This window comes from Balaenoptera acutorostrata (assembly GCF_949987535.1).
Source record: "Balaenoptera acutorostrata chromosome 3 unlocalized genomic scaffold, mBalAcu1.1 SUPER_3_unloc_1, whole genome shotgun sequence".
Lineage (NCBI taxonomy): Eukaryota > Metazoa > Chordata > Mammalia > Artiodactyla > Balaenopteridae > Balaenoptera > Balaenoptera acutorostrata.
In genome coordinates, this window is record NW_026645489.1 from 1,215,165 (window position 1) to 1,242,459 (window position 27,295).

The 27,295-nt window shown below is 39.6% G+C and overlaps 2 protein-coding genes across 3 annotated transcripts in view; one reads left to right on the plus strand and one right to left on the minus strand.

The window, feature by feature from the left end:
* Positions 1-9,109, minus strand: part of BTBD7 (BTB domain containing 7) — an 85,475-nt gene extending 76,366 nt beyond the window's left edge. For both annotated transcript variants that reach the window (XM_057539163.1, XM_057539162.1), the window contains exon 1: positions 8,971-9,109. The gene's annotated coding sequence lies outside the window, so the exon portion shown is untranslated. The remainder of the gene's footprint in view (positions 1-8,970) is intronic.
* Positions 8,328-23,571, plus strand: LOC103010006 (uncharacterized). Its single transcript, XM_057539221.1, has 2 exons — positions 8,328-9,840; positions 23,253-23,571. Exon 1 carries the CDS (start codon positions 8,328-8,330, stop codon positions 9,408-9,410), a length of 1,083 nt encoding a protein of 360 aa, XP_057395204.1. The 3' UTR covers positions 9,411-9,840; positions 23,253-23,571.
* The last annotated feature ends 3,724 nt before the right edge of the window (positions 23,572-27,295 follow it).

A 27,295-nucleotide genomic window follows, 5' to 3' on the forward strand; every position in this document is an offset into this window, starting at 1 on the left:
TATGTGCTGATAATTGGCACATGAGGATATAACAATGAACTAGATAGACATAATTTTTGCTTTTAAATTATTTAGGGACAAGCTGATAAATAGGCAGTTACAATGTAGAGGAAGCACAGATTAGTGAAGATGAACTCTGGAGCCAAACTGTCTAGGTTTGGATCCAGATCTGCCATTTACAAGCTTTGTGATCTTGGTCAAATTGTTTATCTTTTCTGTATCTGATGATGAGAAAGTGACATCTGAGATAAGATCTAAGACTGACAATAAGTGTGAACTTTTTTCTTGGTGAAGGTAATGGTGGGGAGGGGTTGGGATGCCAAAATAATACTCTAAAAGGCAGAGGAAACTGACTATGTGAAGGCCCAAGGAAAGAACAAAACCTGGCTCACTAAGGAAATTAAAGCAATTCTACATGCAGAGTTTAACGGGAAGGTATTTGGCAGTAATAAGGTATGAGCCCAGAGAAGCAGCAGAGCCTAGATAACAAAAAGCCATATGATCCATGAAAGGGAGTTTGAACTTTATTCTAGAGAGTTTTTGTTACTTAAACCCACACACATACACATACACACACACACAAACCGACAGACTTTTTCTCATTCAAGAATTAATAAGCCCGTGCTGGGAAAACTGGACAGCTACATGTAAAAGAATAAAATTAGAACACTTCTTAACACCATACACAAAAATAAACTCAAAATGTATTAAAGACTTAATGTAAGGCCAGACACTATAAAACTCTTAGAGGAAAACATAGGCAGAACACTCTATGACATAAATCACAGCAAAATCCTTTTTGAATCACCTCCTACAGAAATGGAAATAAAAACAAAAATAAACAAATGGCACCTAATGAAACTTAAAAGCTTTTGCACAGCAAAGAAAACCATAAACAAGACAAAAAGACAACCCTCAGAATGGGAGAAAAGATTTGCAAAGGAAGCAACTGACAAAGGATTAATCTCCAAAATATACAAGCGGCTCATGCAGCTCAATATTAAAAGGAATGCCTGAGGGACTTCCCAAGGTGGTCCAGCGGTTAAGACTCCGCGCTCCCAATGTAGGGGGCCCAGGTTTGATCCCTGGTCAGGGAACTAGATCCCGCATGCCGTAACTAAAGATCCTGTGTGCCATAACTAAAGATCCCACGTGCCACAAGACCCGGTGCAGCCAAATAAATAAATATTTTTTTAAAAATAAAAAATAAAATAATCTCTGCTTAAAAAAAAAAAAAAAGGAATGCCTGAGCATCTATGCTCAGAACACTATATTGTGTTTTCACATAGATTACCTTAATTAATCAAAGAACCCTAAAGAGGGTGATACTGTTCATTTTACAGATGTGGAAACTAAGGTACCAAGGGAACAAACAACTAGACATCAAAAGAAGAAGGCTGTTCTTCATAGACAAATTTGTCTTTTCATACTCATCCCAACAGATGATTTTACAATTTCTAATGTGTACTGTATTCCTCCTTACCTTGTTTTAAAAATAACTACAAATTACTATGTCAAAGTTTTATTTGACTGAAGCCAACAAATGGTAAGGTACACCAAGTTAGGAATTTTAACTCTCCTTCCCTATCCTTCCTCCCTTGTCAGACTTTATCGTTGAAGCATGTGACAGAACTATGACTTCATAATTAAGGCTATAATGAGATTTCTCTGTCATAAGCTATTACTAACATTCACTACAAACTCATGTAGTTCTGCCACAAAGCTTTTTTCCTAACCAGAAAATTCTCATGTCTAGTCTCAAGCAAGCAAGAAATATTTTGGGAAAGTCTGAAGACAAGCATAATTAAGTCTTATGAAGCATGTTATGGAATTTTTCTCTAAAGCACAACTCACAAGTAAATTCCAGATAAAACAAATTAAATAAGTATAATTTCAGAATATACGGAAAAAAAGACACTATACTTGAAATTCTTCTGGCATTCAGTCTCCCCCTAAAGAAAAGGAAGGAAGGAAACTGCACACTAACAACACACTTCATTATTGCTCCTTCCATGATTCCTGCTTTAAGTAGGTAAGAGTGTTCATAAAATTTAAGAAACTGTAGCCAGAAGAGACTGTCAAACTTTTTATCTAAGTGCATATTTTTAGAAAACAATTAAGGGCAAGCAAAGAACACTTTGCATGACTGGCCTAATTGATTTTTCCATCTCACTTTAGTTTTAAACTCAATAACATACCTCATATTTATTAAAAAATTGTTTACAAAGCACTTATTCATGTTATTATTTCATCCTAACAACTCACTGAGTATCTATAATTTACCAGACACTGTGCTACATCCTACAGGCTTTGGCTCAAAGTACAAAGAGTTACATGGAGGAGTTAGACACACAAGCAACTGATGATAATATAGTAAATAAGGACTGGAAGAAAGGTCCAAAGTACTAAGGGAGTGAGTGTATGATTACTGGTAAAACTAACTTTTGAACTGGGTCTTGAAGAATAAAGACGACTGTAAGAATCAGGAGATTTCTGATGGCAAATAACCCCAAAGAATTGGCTTAAACAATAGGAATTTATTCACGAGGAGAAATCCCACGGTAGGGAAAGCCCCAGGCCCAGCACAATACGTGTCTAAAATAATGTTGTCACGCACCTACATTCATTCTACCTCTCTGTTCTGCCATCCTCAGGGCATGTTTCATCATCCCCTGTGGTCACAAGACAGCTGCCAGTGGCGACTGGGGCCACATGTTCTCTTGCTCACAAACAATAGGGGAAAAAATCCTCTCCCCCAGAAATAGAATGTCTCTTTCCTTTCTATCTAACTGGGACAAATAATAATTTACAGGGAAATGCCTTGAGCTGATTGGCTTGGAGTAATCAAAATCCACCGCTGAAATGGGTGATGAGTCATCTTCTCAGAGTCTCCTGGATGGCAAAGAACAGGAGAACTCCAAGCACTGGGATAAACACATGAAAAACAGAAGTAGAAGGAACAAGAAACAGCTTAGTATGACTAGAGTAATGGGAAATCTAACGTTAGACACAGTCTACAAACTGTTGTGAGTTTGGACTTTATCCAATAGACAATGGGAAGTCAACACAAGTTTTTTGGGTAGGGAAGTAACATCCTCCAATTGCATTTTTTAAAAAGTGTGGTAGCAATACAGAGAACAGACAGAGAAGGAGAGGAAAAGTGGGAGAACAAATGGCAGAGACTCCACTGGTAGGCTGTTCAATAAATAGTCCAGACTAGCAAGTAAGTGGTAACAGAGAGGGAAAGAATGGAATGAAAAATACAAGGTGGCAAAGCTGCTATGTAAAACACTGTGTGTGTGTGTGTTTTCCCTCTTACAGATGAGGAAAAATTAAGCCTCAGACAGGTAAAATGGATTGCTTAAGATTGCAAAACTATAAATAGTAATCAGAATCTGAATTGAGGTTTGATTCCCAGTCCAGTGTTCTGACACATCACAACTATGTCTAAAAACTCCAACAATGCTCAAAAAAGCAGATTTTTTTGAATCTTGTGATTTAAAGGATGTTGTGTATTGAATTAAAGTGATTTCTGTTTATTCCAACTTTAACATAATGTTCATTATATGGATTTAATGTCAATTTATAAAACTTAGTACATTATATGTTTTTGAAGTTTCTACATTATTTGAGATAGTAAGGATGCTGTGAAAGACTCAACTTGTAATGTCAAATTTAGACTGTCAAAATTTTAAAAATTAAAAGAACTGAAGCTTGCATTAAAAAATTTTGAACTTGTTTTGTAAATAAACTAGGTACTGAATGTTTGAATTTCATTATAAATCTGAAGTTAGTAGGTACATGAAAAGTTTCCTTTAAATTATGCTTCCCTTTGAAATTTTGGATTCTGATAACCAACTTCCATTAGCATCAACTTAAAAAGAAAAATGTTGTCTCATCTTTAAAAAGATAATTGTTTTAGAAAAAGTCACTTGCCTGTTTCTTTTTAGAGTGGAGAAGTCTGACTTTATTACCATTGTACCAAGACTGGGTTAAGAGGGAAGGTGGTTTAGAATAAACACTTTCTATAAAAATTACAAACAATATATTTTTTAGCTTATTGGGTTAAATCTTAGTCTTCTGCTTTTAAACTCAATTAATAACTTTAATGAGCACCTATGTGCCTGGCACTATGCTAGATGCTGGGAATACAGCTGGAAGCAAAATAGTACTACAGTTACTCAGGCATATATTTGTATGATTATTTGATTAGTGTCAGTCTTCCCCACTGAATAACTATAGCACTATTTTTTTCAGCCAGAACATAACTGCAAATGTACAAAGATGATGCTTAAAAAAGACAACTTGACAATAACATTCCACCAATGACACAAGAATTTTCTTTCGCCAGGTAGAAACACAGCACCCATAACTGAATTTTTTTCTTAAAACATACCTGCTAAAACACTCAACAAACCAGGAATATAAGGAAACTAGCTCAACATAATAAAGGTTATGTATGGAAAATCCACAGCTAACATCATACTCAACGGTCAAAGACTGAAAGCTTTCCCTCTAAGATGAGGAACAAGACAAGGATGTGCATTTTCACCATTTCTATTCAATACAGTACTGGAAGTCCTAGCCAGAGCAATTAGGCAAGAAAAAGAAAGAAAAGTCATTCAAACTGGAAAAGAAGACATAAAATTATCTTTGTTAGAAAACAACCTTACCTTTATGTAGAAAATTCTAAAGATTACACACACACACACACACACCCCGTTAGAATAAATGAATTCAGTAAAGTTGCAGGATACAAAATCAACACACAAAAATGAGTTGTGTTTATACACTAACAATGAACAATCCGCAAAGGAAATTAAGAAATCAATCATGTTTACAGTAGTACCAAAAACAATAAAATACTTGGGAGTAAACTTAACCAAGGAGATGAAAGAATTTTACACTGAAAACTACAAAATGTTGTGGGAAGAAATTAAACACAAATAAATGGAAAGACATCTGGTGTTTACGGACTGGAAGACTGGAAGAGATGTCAACACTACTCCAAACAATCTACAGATTCAGTGCAATCCCTATCAAAAAACTCCCAATGACATTTTTTGCAGAAATAGAAAAATCTATCCTAAAATTCATATGGAATCTCAAGGGACCCCAAATAGCCAAAACAATTTTGAAAAAGAACAATGTTGGAGGCCTCACACTTCTGATTTCAAAACCACTATAAAGCTAGAGTAATCAAAACAGTACGGTGACAGCACAAAGACAGACTTACAGACCAATGGAACAGAACAGATTTCAGAAATAAACCCTCGAATGTATAATCAAGTGATTTTCAACAAAGATGGCCAGACCAGTCAATGGAAAAAAGATAGTCTTTTCAACAAATGGCATTGGAAAAACTGGATATCCACATGCAAAGACCTAAACATAAGACCTAAACATAAAACATGATTTTTTTGAGGGGAAAACTCTTAGAAGATTTTTAAAGGGGGAAAGCTTCATGACACTGGATTTGGCAATAATTTCTCAGATGTAACACCAAAAGTATAAGCAACAAAAGAAAAACTAGATCAGTTGGACTTCATTAACATTAAAAACTTAACAAAAAAAACCTTTTGTGCATCAAAGTACACTCGACAGAGTGAAAAGGCAATGCATGGAATGGCAAAAATATTTGCAAATCATCTATCTGATAAGGGATTGGTATCCATAATACATAAAGAGCTCCTACAAGTCAACAACAACAACAAAAAACAACTAAATTAAAAAAATAGGCAAAGAACTTAAATAGATTATTTCTCCAAAGAAGATATACAAAAGGCTGATAAGCTTTAGAGATGCTAACATCACTAATCAATAGAGAAATGCAAGTGAAAACCACAATGAGATATCACTTCACGCCCATTAGGATGGCTGTTATCAAAATAATAAAAACAACAAGTGTTGGTGAGGATGTGGAGAAACTGGAACCCTGACGCATGCTGGTGGAAATGTAAAATTTTCTGGATATATACCCAAATGAAATGAAAGCAGGGACTCAAACAGATATGAGCACACCTACGTTCATGGCAACATTATTCCAAAAGCCAAAAAGTGGAAGCATATGAAGTACCAACCGACAGATAAATGGATGAACAAAATGCAGTATACACATACAATGGAACATTATCAGGCCTTAAAAATAAAGGAAATTCTGACAAATGCTACAACATGGATGAACATTATGCTAAGTGAAATAAGCCAGTCACAAGAGGACAAACATTGTATGATTCTACTTACATGAAATACCTAGAGTAATCAAATTCGTAGAGACAGAAAGTAGAATAGTGGTTGTCAGGGGCTAAGAGTAAAGGGAAGTGGGGAGTTAGTGTTTACAGGGTATAGAGTTTCAGCTGCAGAAGATGGAGTTCTAGAGATGGATGGTGATAATGATTGCACAACAATGTGAATACACTTAATGCCACAGAACTGTACACTTAAAACTGGTTAAAATGGCAAATTTTATGTTATGTATATTTTACCACGATAAAAACAGCAACAAAAAAAATGATACCCGCTATGCATCTTTCCTAGTGACTCTATCTTAGTGTAGGATCTCATCTCTTCATACCCAGGTAACTGCAATAGCTACTATTGTCCCTGGTTCATTCCACTCTCTTCTCATTCTAACTCAACCAACAGATTACTGACAGGTGCGTCTTGGCAATTTTATCATATTAATGTGTGGCCTCCAAACTTTCAAAGGCTCCCCATATCCTGCACAAGAGGATAAAAATCCCAATCTCCTCAATCCGGTACTCAACCCCTTCTACAAACATATCTTTTCAACTGTCTAATGTCTTCCCAAGGAAATTCAGTTGTCAGCCCATCCTAGTTTCCCTCTCTATTACCCTCCCCCAAAGCTAATCTCCACATTACACTCTTGCTTTTCCCTCACAAAGTAACTGCTCCAATCTCTCTGTAAATCTAAACCCTCACAGAAGCTAGCTCAAGTCCCAAGTGTTCCAGGAAGTTATTTAGACTCCTGGGGCCTCACTCATCTCCCTCTAACCAGAACACGAACAGCATTCTTTGTATTGATAGATTGTTTTCTAGACTCAGAGGGGTACATCTTATCTTTTCTGAGGGCAAAGTCTACATATTTCACTTGTTTCTTTCTCCTGTAGCACCTAGTATTGCAAAATACAAAGCAGATCTTCAATAATTACCTGTGTAACTAACACAAGGTACAACTCTGGTGTGTGAGTCTCAATGACTAGAATATGAAATCAGAAGCATTTGACATGACTGTATTTCTGAAGGTTAACCTGTGACACACAACACAGAAAACTGCTGTGACTCAAGTGGCTATGTGGAAACCAGGTGGTACAACCTGGCAAATACAACACAGGTGTTTTAAATCCTAAAATTAGAGCCTGATACAAAGAACCTGTTTAAATGCTGGTAATGAGGGACAAAACAATATAGTAGTTAGGTTTTGTGGGACAGAATACTGGTTTTACTGAATGCATGCATAAATAAGCAATGCTATAACTGGACAGAAATACAGTCAGTCACAGACCTATGAAAACTCTAAATGAAAAATGTCAGTTGGTTTTTATTAAATTCAGGTCAGGGAAAAAAATCTTCATCAGTTACTTGTGGTAACTGACAGTAACTGTCAAGAATCAGAGTGAGGCGCTCTCTCTGATTTCTCCTTTCAACTACATTGTACAAAGACCCAGGGATGAGGATGGTGGTGAAGAATGCAATCAATGAAGAATACGAGGCTCAGGAGTGTAGTGAAAAGAGCTCTCTAAATAGGGCGGAGAGAGGCCTAGATCCTAGTTTTGGTCCAATCCCTGGCCAGCTGCAGAACCCACAGCGAGTCACTCATCTCCCTGGGCCTAGTTTCCCAGTTCTAAAACAAGTCACATCAGATCGCTAAAGGTTTTTCTGACTTCAAAATTCCAGGACAAGTTTAATCACAGCTGCCATTAACATGTATGATTCTTGCAATTTCAAATCTTTCTTCCACATTTCCGGGAGAAAGTAATTGATTTCAGCAATCTAAAAGAAATGGATGCTATTCAGAGACAAAAGATTCTACTACTTGAAAAAACGAAGTAATTCTGTAAAATTGCTTATTTCCTCATTACAGTAAGATGTTTTAGCAGAGGAAACAGTTCTCTGGTAAAACCAGGACTGCTTCTGCAAATTAGGCCTAATCCAGAGTACTTATTATCTGTGCTGGTATGTGAAGAGATGCTATTGTAGTTCAAAGCAGAAGCAACACTCAGGGCTTCTCCCCCCAAACGGTGAGAAAGTTCTCATCTTCGGGGTAAGGCTAATAAACAGCTATGCAAATGATGAGACATTGAAAAATGCACGCTTTTAGCCTTTCAAGTACTCCAAGCACAGGATCCTTTACCAAAGACTCCGTATTGTCTCTCTCCCAACCTGTCAAAGCGCAATTCCAGTTTGATCCCGAAACAGTAACTTACCCGGACAATTTAACTTCTCCCCGGGGGAGCAGCCGTCCACAGGCCTGCACTCCTCGACCCCTGATTCCGGCCGGCAGCTCTCACGCCCACCCCAGGGCGGTCGCAGCCCCGCAGCCGGGTAAACACGCGCCCGAGTCTCGGGAGCGGTTTCCCGGTGTCCTGGGAGCGGCGATTCCCGCCCCTCGTAGCCCCGAGACGGGAGCCGGCCGGGCCGCCGCCGCGGCCACCTCGGGCCGCTCTCCCCGCCCCAAGCGCCACACCTCGCGCCTCTGCCCCCGGGACGGCGGCGCACTGCCCAGCCCGCCCCGCGCAGCGCACCGGGACCGGTCAGTCTGCCACCGCCGCCTCAGCGCCAGACGGACCAGTAACCCTTCCCCGGCCCCGGCCCCGCGCCCCCCGCGGCGGCCGGGCCCCAGCCCTGCGCCCCCACGGCTCCCGCACAGCCCCTTCCTCGTCGGGACGCCCAGCACCGCGCCGGTAACAGCCTCGGCTCACAGCCTCAGAGACATCGAGGGACACTCACCCCGGAGGCTCCTCCCGCCGCTGCTGCTGCTGCCACCGCTGGGACCGCGGCCGTCGCCCCCGCCGCCGCCGCCGCCTGCACCGCCGTCCGCACCGGCGCCAGCGCCCCCGGCCATCCTCCTCCTGCCGTCGCCGCCGCCACCTCCCGTCTCCGCTCCTGTCAGTGGCTCAGGCTCCGGGGCTTCTCCAGGTTTCCCTCGCCGCCATTTTGACGCCTGGAGCGAGCAGGAGGGGCTCGGCTCGGCGCGGGCCTGGGGCGCCTGCGCGGCGCTGCGGAGCCGGCCCGAGCCCCCGCCCATCCCCGCCGCCGCCGCGCCCGTGGTCACGTGGGCCGGCGGCGGCGCGCGCGCCCTGGCTGGCCGGGGAGGCGCGTTCACGGGACCCGGGATCGGTTGGAGCCGAGTGCGCGCGCATTATTCCCGCTCTCCGCTCGGAGTCTGAAGCTCGTTGCAGCATCTTGCTTATTCCGGGGAATTGTGGCAAATCGTTAAATCTGTCAGAGTGGAATTATAATAACTACGTTACCGCACGACCGGTTCTACCAATTCATGTTTCCATTCGGCGGCCGGCATCATGATCTATCGCTCACGATGCATCTTTCGTAAAGCGAAGACTGCGCTTCCATGGAGAAGTCCTTTTTGATAGTCTTGGCGTTTTCTTGGCAGTTTATCTTAAGCCCTGTCTGTATGGTACTTTTACAGACACCACCTTGCTAGTTGTATAGTGGATTTGTTTTTTTTTCATCAGACACCGAAAAGTTTTCCTCAGCAAGATACCCCCATAAACGTGGGATAAGGATTGATGAAAACACAGTCGCCGCGTGGGAGAGCCAAATCGCTCTCCCTAGATGCCCCTTGTCTGGGAGTTCGCAGTAAGTTTAGCGATGCACTAACAAAAACACTTATGTTTATGGAGCACCTTACAGTTCGCAAAACACTGGTAAATGCATGGCTTCCTTTGAACACCAAAACCGCCCTTTGAGGTAGTCAGGACAGGTATTATTATCGCCCTTTTACAGCTAAGGAAATAGGCTCAAAAATACTAAGTCGTTTGCCCCGGGGCGCACATGCAGCATTAGTAAGTAGGCAAGACAAGACTAGAACCCAGACATTCTGACCCTGGTCATCAGACACATTATCTCTCACAGTTCTATGACAGGCCCTAGCAATACATCCTATATTTGTCCTCTGGGAATTTATTTAAAACCCCCTTTAAAGTATTTGCATTTTCAATCTCTCCCCACCCTTTGAGAAACAAGTTTTCCAAGTCATGCCACCAAGTCTTTTTGTTGCTCTCAAACCATCTCTAAGCTTAAAAGAATAAGAGCAATTTCCAATTTTGTGATGTGTTTTTAACCATCTCTTGGTCCTTTATTATTTTATACGTTTTGCATTTGGTTGGAAGATTTAAGTTTTTTTTTTTTAACATCCTTCAATGGAAGTATTTTATCTCTTTGAATATGATCGTTACTTTTCTATGGACTTTCTTTAGATTTGATGTATCTTTCTTGTGCTCATTCATCACCTCCTTACTTCCTTGGAAAGATTATTTCTTTCCAATTTGTGTTATTTCATTTTTCCCCCTTTCACCCCATGCATCTCTCCCCCTTTCACCCCATGCATCTCTCCCCAACCCCAATCCTCGAAGGTTTGGAGATTGTAGCAGAGATTGTAGTATTCCCTTGTCCAAAAAAAAGGTCCCATCTAGCTGGTAAGGGGCTCTTCAACTGAGCACACGTGTGGACAGGAGACAAGAAGTGCATGGAAAAGTGAAAAAATGCAAGGGAAATAGGCCCATCTAGTTGGAGCAACGGTTTGGCTCTGTGTGCCCACCTCCAATTCCCCTGTACTGTTATACTTCCCCCTAAATGCACAATTGAATTTTATTTAAATTCAAGGCACCTACCATTATTTTCTATTATTTTGCCTTTGTCTTCAGCTAAATACTGCATTAACTGAAAGAGCTGTTATATGCAAACTAAAAATTACGTTGTCCAAACCACCTCTTGATAATTTATTAAACATGAAATAAGATCGGTCCCCACTATTTACGCTTTCTCATTTATTCCTAACCTTCATTGCTTGATTTTGATTCTGTTTCCTAAACATAATATAACAAACAAAATTAAAACAATACCAACAATATCATTCTAAAATCCGAGGGTTAACACCATTTTTCTAAAAGCTTTTGATGTGTAAATCTATCAAAGACTTTTTGAAAAGTCAAAAAAGGTCTGCTGGTTTCACCTTGTCCTTTTGTCTTATCTGCACACTAGGAGAACTCTAGTATGCTAGTTCGGTATGATTTACCTTTACAGAAATCATGCGTAAGTGTTCCATGATTTTTTTCCACCCTTTAAGTCATCTACCTTGTGTTTTCTTATCATACCACTTAGGTGTACTTACTAGATACTGAATTAACTTGGTTTACACATCATATGTCAGAGTTTAGGTTTGTCTATTTCAGTTCAGTCCTACACACATTTTTTTTAAAGCCTCCAATACCATGTGCCAAGCACAATGCTAGATGCTCAGGGTAAAAAATAAATGATTCTTTGCCCTTGAGGAGCTTAGACTCTAATAGGAAGACAGACTAAAAAATAATTTCTTTAAAAAAGTGCTAAGACAGTATTCAGGAGCAGTGAAGAGTATGGGTTCTAGAGTCAGACAGATCTGGGTGGGCATGTGACACAAGCCAGCCAATGAGAATCTATTCTGGAAATTTCTGGCAGGCTCTCCTAGGAGATGTTTGTTCTTAATCTATTTCTCTGGAATTATGACCTTAAAGGACAATGTAAATTGTCCTCCTTAGCTATAAGGAGAAAGACAGGAGCAATAGGAGAGAATGGGGACCACAAGCAGAAAGAAACAGAAGTTGAGAAAAATGGAAGCCCTGACATCATTTGAATTCCTGGGCATAGCTGTGGCCTAAACCAATCCATCCTTGGTCTTTTAGTTTTTATGAGCCATTAAGTTGCCTAACTCCCCTTTTTTCATCTTAAACTAGTTGGAGGTGGATAAAAGCAGTACATTTCTGTCACTTGCAATCAAGTGTTCTGTTCTTCCACTCCCTGCTCCCTCCATCAGTGAATGTCACCCCATTTTCTGTTACTCCAATCTGATCCTTCATTTTTCTACCATACGTAACGATCCACCAAAGCCTCTCCCTAGGCTCATCTTTCTGGAAATACAATATAGAAGCTGAGTTTTTGAAATCATGAAGAAAAGGAAAATTCTATTTCCTCCATATCAGCATTCTAAGAGAAGTATTATCATACTTAATTTATCTAAAGCTCTTCAGCTAGTAAAGGATAGTGCTGAGGTCTGACCTTTGATCCGTTGGCTCCAACCGACAATCTCTCTTCACTCCAGCATAACAGAAATCCATTGAAGAATATCTGGGTGTGCCTCAGGAGAGGAAGAGGAATGTCGGATTTAAAAATGAAAAAGAGATGTAAGAAAACTAAAACTTTTCATCGCTTATAATTTTTTTTTGAAGAAAGACTCTATTAAAAAAATAATGTTGTACAAATTTAAAAGAGTGAACTTGGAACACCAAGATTATCCTTTGAACTGCAGAAGGGCAGTTCTTTCTCAGGATTCTTTGTAATAATGGATGGCAGCTTTTGTTGGATCTTATATTAGCATTGTGCTTTCAATTCAAAAGTGTGTTACTGATGTTACCAGTTGCATAACTCTCAGTGTTTTTCGCACCTTTGCAGCTCTCTGCTCTTGCCACTTTCTTGAGTTTCTCTTTGAGGTCATGCAATTGTAAAGATAGACACAAACAGACCCAGAGAGAGGCACTGCATTCCTCAAAGACCTTCGGTCCTGGAACAGCAATTAAAAGTTTTTTCTAGAGAGGAGAGAATTGAAGATGTTTGAGCCTGAGGTACTGCAGTCTTAGTACATTATATAATTTTCTAGAACCCTAACACCAGTTCATTTAGAGCATGAACATTTATAAAAATCGCATTAAAAAGAAGTGGGCGAGTGTGCCTTTCTTTTTCATTGTATACACAGAGCTCAAAAACCTGATCTCTAGGCTATAGCTCTAATCAAGCCCTTTTATATAACTGTAGCAGGAAGGTTCCACATTGTAGGTCACTGAGAATATATTGAATCCGGGGCTCACTAAGCCCTTTATTGAAAATTGGAGAGGTCTAAGTCAACAGTGCTAGTCTCTTGTGACTTGGGGATATCAAAGGAGGAAGTTTGTTTGTACCTGTAATTTGAGAAGCTAAAAGTGCCACCTCCTGGGGTAGGGGTGGGCCGGCAGGGAGCTTAATTGCATTGTGGCTGAATTTGGAGTCAGATTTACTGACACTGTCATAAGTAATTTAAGGTTTTTGTCACAGAGAAAGACCTAAGAGGCTTGATTCTCACATAAGCTGCACCCCAGTCTAAACTTTTCATGATTCGGATTAGTTCAGCCAGGCTTGTCTCTTACAGAGCTCTTTCTTAGCTTACTTCAGCATTTTTGTTAACTTTTTTATTAAAAAGTGGGGGAAAACCTGAGGAAAAAAAAAGACTTGACTAACAGAGCCTTTGTTAAGACTCTTTGGGTTGCAAGTGATAGAAATCCAGCTCCGATTAGTTAAGCCCAAAGCAGGATTTATCATAGAGAAAATAAAGAGTGGCCCAGAACTCAGGGACAGGAAAGTATCAGAGCTTCAGGAACAGTGAGAACCAGGGATTTGAACTTGGTCAGGATGTTCCTTCTGTTGCTTACCTCTGCTGCTTTCAACAGCTTGGCTTCATTATTAACTCACCGTGGAAGGGCTTTCTCTGTGGGTTGAAAAACAACATGGCTCCCAAGTTAGACCATTCATTGCATAAAAGAGTCTGAGTTTCAGTCTGCTGATCCCAAGCATAACATCCCTGGAGAGGGGCGCTTTGGCCCAATATTTGAGGCAGGAGCCAAACTCCAAACCAATCAACAGTGGCCAGGAAGTGGGGACAGGCTGTATTAAATCAGTTCTTACACGACTTATGTAACACACTGGTGCTCAAACTATGGGGATTTAGGGGTCCCCTAGACCCTTTTAGGGGGCCCACAATGTCACCGTTATTTTCATTAAAAACACACAATTAAATAAAAATTCTTTTCATAATAACACTAAGATATTTGACTTTTTCACTCATTCTCTGGAGAGCGTATGGTGGAATTTTCCAGAGGTTACATGACATGGGACATCACAACAGATTGAACACAAAAACAGATGTGGAATCCAGGTAGTTTATTTTTATTTTTTATTTTTTTCAGGTAGTTTAGTCTTCTATTAAGCCTGACAGTAAAGAGATTTTAAAATGTAAAACAATGCCACTCATCTCACTATTTAAAAAACATATATTTATATTTCATAAAAATGTTGTTTATGTTAGTATGTGATAGGCTTGTTACTGCTATTTTTAAGTGAATTAATAAATATTTTACATACTTAAGTATTTCTAATATAGTAAATATTAATAGTTATAACCTACATAAACAAAAGCTCTTTAGAGGCATCAATAATCTCTAAGGAGTTCCTGAGATTAAAAAAGCTCCCGATGAGGGTGGGAGGGAGGGAGACGCAAGAGGGAAGAGATATGGGGACATATGTATATGTATAACTGATTCACTTTGTTATAAAGTAGAAAGTAACACACCATTGTAAAGCAATTATACTCCAAGAAAGATGTTAAAAAAAAAAAAAGAAAAAGCTCCCGAACCACTGATATAACTATGGGCAACTTGCTTGATTTTTCTGTGCCTCAGTTTCTTCATCTGTAAATGGGGATAATAATAGGGCCTACCTTATAGGGGTATGGGAGGATTAAGAGAGTTAATACTTTGTGAAGTGCTTAGAGCAGTTCCAGGCACATAATAGGTGCTTTAGAAGGGTTAAATACTACTACTACTACTACTACTGCTACTAAAAGAGGTTTACAGACTATGCCAGAGGTCAACAACATTGGAATCAAAAAATAACCAATCAGAGAAAACTGTATGAAAATGTCTAGGGTTTTATGGTAAGGCAGGTACTACAGAAAAAAGAAGTACAAGGGTAGAAATTATCTCATTACTTGGGCTTTATATATCTTGATTTAGGTCATTCCGTAGTTTGAGTTTCTCTAACAATATGATAGCTGATTCTGTGTCTCAGGGTTAGCAACTTTCCTACATGGTTCTCCTTTTTGTTTTTGTTTTCAAAAAATTTTTATTTTTTATTGATGTATAGTTGATGTACAATATTATATAAATTACAGGTGTACAATACAGTGATTCACAATTTTTAAAGGTTATACTCCATTTATAGTTATTAAAAATATTAGCTATATTCCCCATGTTGTACATATATCCTTGTAGCTTATTTTATACCTACTAGTTTGTACCTCTTACTTCCCTACCCCTGTATTGTACATGGCACTTTAGATCTACTTTGACTATTTGTTGTTCCCTAACCCACAATTTGCCCTCCCCTGTTGGTGATACATGGGAAAGCATATCATTGTGTGACCCTCTGTGTACCAAAGGCACATTTAATCCTTGAAGTATTCCTGAACTATAGGTGTTATTAATTCAGTTTCACAAGTGAGGAAACTAAGGCTGAGAGAAGATGTAAGTGGCCCAATGTGACACAGTTAAAAAATAACAAAGCCAGGAATTGAACCTAGATTTGTAGGATGTTGAAGTCCAACATCTTTCCAGTATTCCCTCCAGTCTCCTATCTAGAGAGAAAGAAAGAAAGTCTTTAATAATAAACAAAGTCTCGCATTTCACAATTAGAAATGAAAGACTTAACTACACCTCTCCTCTTTTCTAATACATGCGTTTAATGCCAAAAATTTCCCTCTGAGTACTGCTTGAGCTACATCCCACAAAATTTGATGTATTTTAATTTTCATTCAGTTGAAAATATTTTCTAATTTCCCTTGTGATTTCTTCTTTGACCCATGGGTTACTTAGAAGTGTGTTGTTCAATTTCCAAATATTCGAGGATTTTTTTCAGATACCTTTCTGGTTTTGATTTCTAATTTAATCTCATTGTCGTCAAATGATGTACTGTGTATGAGTTCAATCCTTTCAAATTATTGTGACTTGTTTTATAGCGCAGAATATATTCTATCTTGGTAAATATTGCATGTATACTTGGAAAGAATGTGTTTTTGGGTACTGATAAATAGAGTGTTCTATAAACATCAGTTACTTCAATATGATGGTGTTGTTCAAGTCTTCCATATCCTTACTGATTTTCTGTGTACTTGTTTTGTTGAAAACAAACATTATTGAAAGAGGAGTTTTAAATTCTCCAACTATAATTTTAGATTTGTCTATTTTTTCTTTTGCATCTATCAGTTTCTTCTTCAACTATTTTGAACCTTTGTTATTAAGTGCATAAACATTTAGGAATTTAATGTCCTCTAATTAATTGATCCCTTACTCATTATGAAATGTCTCTCTTCATCTGTGCAAAAATTCTTTGCGAGGACATTTACTTTGAGAGTATAGCAAATCCAGCTTTCTGTAGTTAATATTTGCATGTATATCTTTTTCCATCTTTTTACTTTTAGTCTATCTATATCTTCATCTTTAAGGGGGTTTTCTTTAGGCAGTATATAGTTGGATCTTTAAAAAAATTTAATATGATAAACTTCACCTCTTATTACTCACATTTATTTACATTTAATGTAAATGGTCTAAACATACAATCATCAACCATGTGGTCCAGGCTCAGATATGTCAATTGAGATATATAGTTTGTCACCCCAAAACAGTTTCAAAATTTCAAGTTTTTTATTTCAATTTTTCAGATGTCCTAAATGGGATATATCGACTACAGCACTCTGTCTAAAAATTCCCTTTCATTTTTCCTTCTACTTTACTCACACAGTGCAATTCTTTGCAACACTTTTTTTTCAACTCTTCAGAAAATTGCACCCAATGGTGTCTTGAGCTTCCTGTCCTTTGCCCCTTCTGTTTCCTCCTGATTCTGCATTACAGGAGTTCAAAGGGATAGTTCTGACATCTCATCTTGAAGGATGAGGGAGAGAAAGAAACTGACTAGGCAAAACTCGAGTTTTCTTTGGCCCATAGCGGGAGAGAAACGTCTGGGAACAATTATACATTAATATCTCTCGTCCAGCTGTGCTTTCCCATATCACAGCTACAAACAGGTGACCAATATTGAAATGTGCCATTGTGCATTCATTCCCTCTCTTCACAATCTAGTGCCTCCCTTGCCTATGTTGTCAATTTCTACTGTGTCGGAGAGGCTACTCTCTCCAGACAGTGTCTTTAGTAGGGAAGGAAAAGAGAGAAAGAGATGTGAGCATTCATTATTCATGCATTCAACATATATTTATTGAGTACCTACCATGTGTGAGGTGCCTCTTGGGGTGCTTCGGGGTGAGCAAGTCAGACAAGACTCCTGCTCTTGCAGTGATCACCTCCTAGTGAAGGAGACACACAGTTACCATGTGCAGATGGGAAAAGAGAAGGGGAAAGAGAGCCATGGGGAATAGGGTGAGGGCTGTATTTTTGCAGGGTAGTACAAGAATGGAATGATGTAAGTGAGTAAGCTGTGGGAATGTCCAGGGGAGATTTCTCAGGCAGGGACCCGTAAGTGAGACAGAATGAAGCCATGTAGATTGAAGAGACTGGTGTGACTCAGCATGATGTACAGAGAGGAGAGTGAAGATAAGGAGATGAGGTTAGGGAGGTAGCTAGGCACATTCATGCAGGATCTGATTGCTCAGGGTAAGATTCTAGAGCAGAGCTGTCCAAGAGAACATTGGGTTGATATGAAACCTATGTGTAATTTCAAACTTTCTGTCACTATGTTAAAAGAACTAAAAACAAATGGGTACAATTAATTTTTATACTGTATTGTTTTTAACCAGATATACCAAAATTGTATCATTTCAGTATGCAATCAATATAAAAACTTTGCGTGTGACTTTCAAAAAACTTTGCTTAGAAAAACAGGTTGTGGGCCATAGATTGCTGTCCCCTAAACTATGGAAGTAGATAGCCCTTTTTTTTTTTTTTATCAGCCAAAACAATCTTGAGAAAGAAGAATAGAGCTGGAGGTATCATGCTCCCTGACTTCAGACTATACTACAAAGCTACAGTGATCAAAACAGTATGGTACTGGTGCAAAAACAGACACATTTATTAATGGAACAGAATAGAGAGTCCAGAAATAAACCCACATACTTATGGTCAATTAATCTACGACAAAGGAGGCAAAAATATCTAATGGGGAAAAGACAGTCTGTTGAATAAGTTGTGCTGGGAAAACTGGACAGTCGCACGTTAAAGAATGAAATTAAAACATTTTCTCACAACATACACAAAAATAAACTCAAAATGGATTGAAGACCTAAATGTAAGACTGGAAACCATGAAACTCCTAGAAGAAAACATAGGCAGAACACTCTTTGACATAAATCATAGCAACATTTTTTGGATCTGTCTCCTAAAGCAAAGGAAACAAAAGAAAAACTAAACAAATGGGACCTAATCAAACTTAAAAGCTTTTGCACAGCAAAGGAAATCATAAACAAAACAAAAAGACAACCTACTGTATGGGAGAAAATATTTGCAAATGATATGACTGATAAGGGATTAATATCCGAAATATATAAACAGCTTATACAACTCAACATCAAAAAAAAAAACAAGCTAATTAAAAAATGGACAGAAGATCTGGAGAGACATTTTTCCAAAGAAGACATATGGATGGCCAACAGGCATATGAAAAGATGCTCTTCATCACTAATCATCAGAGAAATGCAAATCAAAACCACAATGAGATATTACCTCACCCCTGTCAGAAAGGCTATCATCAAAAACACCACAAATAACAAATGTTGGCAAGGATGTGGAGAAAAGGGAACCCTCATACACTGTTGGTGGGAACGTACATTGGTGCAGCTACTGTGGAAAACTGTCTAGAGGTTTCTCAAAAAGCTAAAAATAGAACTACCATATGACCCAGCAATTCCACGGTTGGGTATACATCCAACAAAAATGAAAATACTGAATTCAAAAAAATACATGCACCCCAATGTTCATAGCAGCATTATTTACAATTGCCAAGATATGGAAGCAACCTAAGTGTCTATCAACAGATGAATGGATAAAGAAGATGTGAGGTGTATATATATATATATATATATATATATATATATATATATAATGGAATACTACTCAGCCATAAAAAAGAATGAAATTTTGCCATTTGCAACAACATGGATGGACTTGGAGGGTATTATGCTAAGTGAAATAGGTCAGATAAAGACAAATTCTGTATGATGTCACTTACATGTGGAATCTAAAAAATAAAGTAGTAAATATAAAAAAAAGAAACAGACTTACAGATATAGAGAACAAACTAGTGGTTACCACTGGGGAGAGGGAAAGAGCAATGGGCAAAAGAAGGGTAGGGGATTAAGAGATACAAACTACTATGTATAAAATAAATAAGTTACAAGGATATATAGTGCAGCACAGGGAATATGGCCAATATTTTATAATAACTTTATTTATTTATTTTTAATAACTTTAAATGGAGTATAATCTATAAAATTTTGAATCACTATGTTATATACCTGAAACTAATATAATATTATAAATCAAGTATACTCAGTAAAAAGATAAGTAAAAATTAAAAAATTAAATTAGATATAATTGACATATAACATTATTTTAGTTTCAGGTGTATAATATAATGATTTGCTATTTGTATATAAATGAGACAAGAGGGAAGGGGGCAGGGCACAACCATTAAAAGAATGACACAGCCTTTGAAGACACAACAATAACTGGTTAGAAGCTACTAGGTCCAAGATGGCAGAAGATTCAATTTCCAGTAGACCTTGAGCCTCATTATATGCTCATTGTAATACATAAGCATGCTAAATGACACACCTACAAGTGCCATGACAGTGCTGAGGCAGACCATAAAAGACCAAAAAGTGGGCAGTGGCCCAACTCCTGGAAATCCCCGCCCCTTCCCCAAAATAGTTGGAATAATCCTCCCACTCATTAGCCTATGAAATTACCCAGCCCATAAAAACTAACCACCCCATATTTCAGGGCTGCTCTCACCTTCTGAGACAGCCCATACTCTGTCCATGGAGGGTGTATCTCCCAGGGCTGCCCTTACCTTCTGGGATAGATCATATTCTGTCTATGGAATGTGTATCTCTGCTTTCCCTTTACTGTAGTTTGCTCTTGAATGCTTTCCTGCGAGAAGCCAAGGACCCTCACTTGGTGGCCCACCCCAAGAACTCACCTGAGACCTGGGACATGACCATCCTCTCGTGCCCCATGTTCCTGCAACCTCTTTACAAAGGATATTAATAAATCTACTTCTTACCTATCAGTTTGCCTCTCGCTGAATTCCTTCTGCACTGAAACATAAAGAACCTGAGCTTCATTAAGTCCGGAGACGAGTTGTGTGGTTTCAGGTGGAAGATTGTGGGTTCAAGTCCCAACTGAGGTGTGCGGTTTCATATTGAGAAATGATCTCTACAATAAGTCTAGTTAACATCTGTTATCACACACAGTTACAAAATTTTTTTTCTTGTGATGATAATTTTTAAGAACTAAAACTTATTTTTTTTAATATCTCAAAATCTACTGATGTGTTATTGGTTGCACTTTGTTTTTATTTATTTATTTTTATTTTTGTCTGTGTTGGGTCTTCGTTTCTGTGCGAGGGCTTTCTCTAGTTGCGGTGAGCGGGCGCCACTCTTCATCGCGGTGCGCGGGCCTTTCACTGTCGCGGCCTCTCTTGCTGCGGGGCACAGGCTCCAGACGCGCAGGCTCAGCAGCTGTGGCTCACGGGCCTAGTTGCTCCGCGGCATGTGGGATCTTCCCAGACCAGGGCTTGAACTCGTGTCCCCTGCGTTGGCAGGCAGATTCTCAACCACTGCGCCACCAGGGAAGTCCTAAAACTTTTTAATGAGATGTTTTGCATTCTTTTTTTTACTAAATGCAATGGACTGCATATTGATGTTCCTTCCAGATTCATATGTTGAAATCCTAATTCCCAATGTGATGGTATTAGGAGGTATAGCCTCTGGGAGATGATTAGGTCAAGAGTAGAGCCCTGGTGAATGGTATTCTGTCTCATAAAAGAGACCACAGAGAGCTCCCTTGCTCTTGCCACCCCATGTAAAGACACAAGGAGAAGACAGACAAAGAAAATAGAGGGAAAGACATAAATGATACATAGAAGTAGATCTCCCAGAGCTAAAGAAAGATCCAAGTCTTCAAATTAAAAAGTCTCATGAATGAATGAAAGAAAGAACCATATCTAGCCCTAACTTGGAGAAACTTCACAAGTCCAAAGATAAAAAGATTCCAAGAAGAAACAAGAGGCTACATCAAAGGAATGAGAATTATATTGGCTCACATCAGTTACACTAGCTGCTAGAAAACAAGGGAATAATGGCTTTAAAATTCCTGAAGAAAAATGATTTTGAGCCCAGAGTTTCATACTCAGCCAAATTAGCATTTAAGTATGGAGCAAAATATTTTTTTGACTTCCAAGGACTGAGGAAATTTATCAACCACAGACCCTTCCTGAAAGAAGTGCTTAAGGATGTACTACAGGAAAATGAAATAGGAATCCAAAAACAGAGAAAGAATTCAGGAAGTAGAAACAAGGCAATTAAAAGAAACCCTGGAATGCTGGTTGTGCAATAAGCCTAAAAGTGAAATAGTGTGAAGAAACTAGATCATCTTAGAGAGTAGATATAGGATTATTATAGTATTAAATTTGAAAATCACAATATATTCCATTTCTCCTTCAAGAGCTACAAGTCTAGTGACATATAATTATATCACCTTCTTTACTGGATCCAAACACTCTATTTGATCCTGCCATGAATATTTTTATATCATCAGCACACAGCAGATACTTATTCTTGGTTTTCAATGTTGGGAATTAAGTTATAGACAATGTATGGAAAATGTAATTAACATTAGAGAACAGAGTATAAATGTTATAAATTACAGGAACATAAGTAATGGCATGTTGAGAGGTATAGGTAGGGAGGAATGAAAGATAAGGGGAAGTAAGTACAGAGGTGTTCAGCACCTCACCAGCAGAAAATCGAGATACTGTGTGCTGTAGCGCTGGGGGGCTGGGCAAGGTAGGTAAGGGAGAGGGCACTGTGGGAGGGGCAGGAAGCAGGGCCTAGGGGCACCGGGACGGGGGTATTGCACGTGCGGCGCGAGACGAGGTGCACAAGGACTGGGAGTGGGGAGGACTTGTGAGAGGGCGGGGCACAGCAGGGTGCGGAGCGGAAGGGGCGTGGCAGGGGCGTGGCTTAGCGGGCAGAAGGGGAGCAGGCCCCCCCACCCTGTGGCCCGGGCGCCTGCGCAGACCAGTTGCCCGCCCAGTTCTGGAGCTCGCGCGCCCAAACCTTGCCTCGCGTCATTTCGCTTCACTTCACCTCACCTCACTTCGCCTCGCGTCTTCGCCTCGCCGAGTGTCGCGTCTTCGCCTCAGCCGAGAGTCATGCCGCGCCTGCCGGTTGTCTGCGTACTTCCTCGCCGTCGTGTGACCCTGCTGGTCCTACAGCCGGTCCTGCAGCCTGGCCAGCGCCTGGTGCACTCGGCGCCTCCGCGCCAGCGCCCCGCGTCGACCATCGTGAGTTGGGTCCCACCCGCTGGGGCGGCGCAGGCGGGACGCGACGGACGGGAGCGCGTGGCCGAGGCGGGGAGGACGCGGCCGCCGCTCGGGTGGGAGGCTTCGGTGGCCGGGCCGCAGTTGGAGGGGTCAGAGGCCCGGTGGGGGGCCGGGGCGGCGTCGCGGTGAGGGCGCTGGGGTTGGGCCTGAGGCGGCGGGAAGCGGGGACCTGGAGGAGCGCGCGGGCCTCAGAGGACCGAGCCTTCGTCGTCGGTACCTTTTATGGGCGCGAAGTCCGAGGGGCAGAGCTGTCGTTGCCTATCTCAGAATATGCCACCTTCGACCGCCCTCTAAATTGCCAAGACGTAGTATTTTCCCTAAAACGCTGGAAATCGTGGGCAGCGTCTAGCTTCCAGAGTTCAAAGGTCAGAACTGGGGCGCCATGAGAAGGAAAATGAGTTTTCCTCAAAAATTTCTATTGGGTCGCCTAGGAAGGGAGCTCCCGCTTTTTAGGTTTCACCAGGCCCCCGTTTCGATGACAACAGCCAAACTCCTCAAAACGTTTCGGGCGGTTTTCGTTCTTTCTTTCGTTCGGCAGCGAGTGACTGTTCCCGGAAGCCGCCGTCGCTAACAGCGTTTTTCATCTTCTCTTCCAGGCGGTGGCTATTGCCCTCGCGGTGTTTTTCACCGCCTTCTTAACCCGCAGTGGGTATATGCGGAGCAATATGAACCAGTCCCGAAGACACTAGTGGGAGAAGATGTAGAGCAGCTGTTTACGTCCAGCAAACTTTCAGAAAACGCTGTGGCTTCTTTAACTGTGCAAAAGTTCTTAGTTGAGTTGATGACGCACCCATTGTGGGTATTCACTTTCATAACCGCATGCTTATGGTGAATATTTTGCACTTTTTTGGTATTGTGCATCAGAGAAAGAGTTATACAGTTGCTTAAAAATGTTAAATAAAATTGAGACATTTGTTCGTGCTTGGTATTAATGTGTGGTCACAGGTTATTTTCTAAACGTCGTGAAAGCCGACGAAATCTGAAGGAAAATACAGTTGACCCTTGAAAGGTGGGGAGGTGCGGGCCTCCGGAGGGGAGGGGGCAGTGCGAGCGGAATTCGGAGTGCTGACCCTCCCTGCGGTCGAAATTCCCTCCGTAGCTTTACAGTCGCCTTCCAGTATCTGAGGTTCTGCCTCCGAGGGTTCAGCCAACCTCGGATCTTGTAGTATATATTTGTTGAAAAAAAATCCCTGTGTAAGTGGACCTGTGTTGTTCAGGGGTCAGTTGTACACTAATGAGAACTGCAACGTAAGACCAGACTTGCTGAACGTTTTTCTTCTCTGACTCCGGTGATTGGGCGCTTAAGCTTCTAATGGCTGCCTCCATGTGCTCCAGCTAATGACAAAGGAATGGGCTGCCTTTGTGCTGGCTGGGGAAGAATATTGCACTGGAGGGGTCTTTGCCATAAAACTGGAGCGCTTAATTTTCTGAACCATTTACTTGACACACGTATTTATTGAGTATTCTCATGGAATAATGCTATATGTTGGGAAATGGTAGTTCATTTTGGTGAACAAACTCTGTTGCCCTGTCTTGTTAGTTTTACATGCATAAAGGTGTCACTTTCAAAGTACAGTGGATTCTTGTTATTTGGGGTAGTTTTATTATGTAGTCACTGTGAATGCTGAATTAGTATACACTGAACCACTGCTCCTAGGGGAAATACAGGCTTAGGTTCCTGTGAGCCTCTGGTCACAATATATTTCTCAACCTATCAATATATAACCTGGTTTTATGTGTGTTTTATTTAAGGACACCGTATTATATATTATTGATTCATAAGTATTGTACTCATGGCCGACTGCACTATAACTCATGTCGGATTGAAGCTTATCTAATATGTATATTTTTCCTCTAAGGCACATCACGGTCTCGTGCTTAGACACTCTAGACAGCACTTCAGCACTATGCTTGGGGACCATTTTATTTTTTAATTTTAATTTTATTTTTAAAAATTTATTTTATTCAAGTACAGTTGATTTACAGTGTTGTGTTGATTTCTGCTGTACAGCAAAGTGATTCATTTACACATACATACATTCTTTTTCATATTCCTTTCCATTGTGGTTTATCACAGGATATGGAATATAGTTCCCTGTGCTATACAGTAGGACCTTGTTTGTCCATGCTGTATATATTGGTTTGCTTGGGGGCCATTTTAAACAGTGAAATCTCCAACAAAAATACAAAAATGTAAAAAATGAGACACTAAGTAGACCATGGAAAGGACACTTGTTTACAGTATGAGAACTGAAATAAGTTAGAACATAGCCTTGTTTGACCTTAGCGTTGGGCAATTCAAATTTTTCACCGCCGCTGCATGTCTGTGAATGATGTGAAAGTGCTGTGAGTATTGATTTGGGGATTGCTAATCAATTTTAGCAAGTAGGAGAATTTGCAAATATGGACTCTACAAATAATGAGGATCAAGTGGAATTTCTTGGAGGAGGTCTTGCTCCTATTTGTGAGGTGTTTTGGAAGTTTTTATTTTGAAACTTTAAGAATTTACAGGATGTTCTTTGGGGAAGAATTAGTGTGTAGAAACTTTCATGTCTTCAGGTTAAATTTTTGTGGAATAGTTTTAAAATGTGAGTTTGGGGAATAAATGAAGTAGTTCAACTCTTGGTTTAAAAGTGAGATCTGACAATAAACTAATGATTTTCTTGGTGAAACAGCTGATTATAAAATATTTTGACAGTGATATCATTGGTAGAACTTTCACTGTCTATTTCCCAGATGAGTACTTTATTGGCTAACATTCAGTAGGTATAAAGTTCCGGTATCTGATCATCACCATATACATATACTGCCTATCTATCTAATCTCCATAGCCAGATTTAAAATTCCTTGAGGAAGTGTGAGGTGTGATAATTTTTTAATCCTTAGGTGTAGGGTGGTAGATAAATCAAAATATTTACTCTTTGATCAGAAGACTGAAATTGCTCCTTCATGTGAACAGTGAGCATCTATTATGTGGTCTGTAGATGGGAAAACAGATAGTTCCTATCTTATTGTTTTTCTGAGATTTAGCTCAAAGGCTGGCAAATATTCTGAGCTCTTTTTTTTTTTTTTTTTTTTAAATATAACCTGTTGAGTGGTTAAACTGCTGATGAGACAAAAAGGGTTCATCTCTCTTGCCAATTTCAGTCCTTTCTAGTAGTGGCTGTGTGTAATGCTGTGTTGAGGAATATTATAGAAGAAATGGAATCATTTAAATTAACCGTATAAGTAAAATGTAGCATTTATATCAACTAAGCTTGTCCTTTTTCCTTGATAATTTTTGGCAAAGAAATTTATAGAAATTATAAATTCAGGTCTTTAGACAAGGACTTATAAATCATTTATAACATTTAATTTATAAGCATGATGAACACAGTATTTAATTTGTAAGCATGATAAATATAATATTTGTGGCAAATATTTCTGTCAAAGATTTTAAGAAAGATTGATGATTATGAAATACTTTTATTCAGAAAGATCAGGGGTAAGCCATTTTTCAATACAGAAAAAACATTTTCTGCGAAGTTCTATTTATTTTTAAAGTTCTGTTGCTATGGCAAGTTGCTGAATTTGGATAAATCACTTTACTTCTGGAAGGCTGTTTCCTTTTCTGTAAAATCAGCAGGTTGACCTAGACCAGTGATTTTTAACTTTTTTGCTTTATTCAAAGCAGTATGTCATCATTGAAAGATTTTGTGGCCTACTGTGTAAGCAGGGCATTAAAATTTTTTTTTTTTAAATAGTAACCTGAGGTTAGTCAGAATTAAACTTTGTAAATCAAGTACTGATTAAAATAGATCCTATAATTTATGCACATATGTGTGCATATATACATTCAGTATGATACTTGGGGTAGGCCTATCATGGGGAAAATCACTTCTCTAATGTCATAATTCATTTTGTCAGCCTACACTTCTCTCAGCTTTATTGTTCCCACCACACCTTTACTTGGCATCATTTGGATTTCTCCATCCTCTTCTGTGAGGAACCTGTTGTTTTTCCTTTTTCCTTATCCACCCTTCCCACCTTACCCACTCTCATTTAAGTGTTCTATTGGCAATACTTCTAACTTCTTTGCCCTTTTATCTTTTTGTTCATGTGCCCTCCAAAATACAAATCCTATATCAGTCTTAGTCCCCCGATTTTGGCTCAGGCAAGAGCTGCAAAGGAAATGAAAGAATCACACTGTTACTGCTATTAGAAATTCATTGTCTCCAAACTCATAAGCCTGTAGTGCTTCTTGAAATTCCTTTCTCTTTTCCTTTACTTTTCATGATAGTGGCCATTTTAAATCTCATGTTCTATTGATTTATTATATTAGCCCTCTACTTAATCTTAGCAGAGTACCTCATCTACTTCACAGAGGAAATTGAAACTATTCCTTATCTACAAATGTAACTGAATCCAACCCATCTTTCCTCTAATTGCAGTGGAATGGAGAATTACCATTCTAGGGCTGACCCCCTTTCCTGTGCTCTGGGTCCTACATCTTTCCTACCCTATGGGATACAAAGCTCTAGCAATTGTCTAACTTAGATTTCTCTTTACTGACTCCATCTCGTGATAATTTAAATATGCTCAGCTTTCATTCTTTAAAAAAGGGGAAGAAGCCCTTCCATCTCCTTTAACATAAGCATCC

Coding starts and splice junctions, on each gene's coding strand:
- LOC103010006 (XM_057539221.1), top strand. CDS start 8,328: ATGCACGCTTTTAGCCTTTCAAGTACTCCAAGCACAGGATCCTTTACC.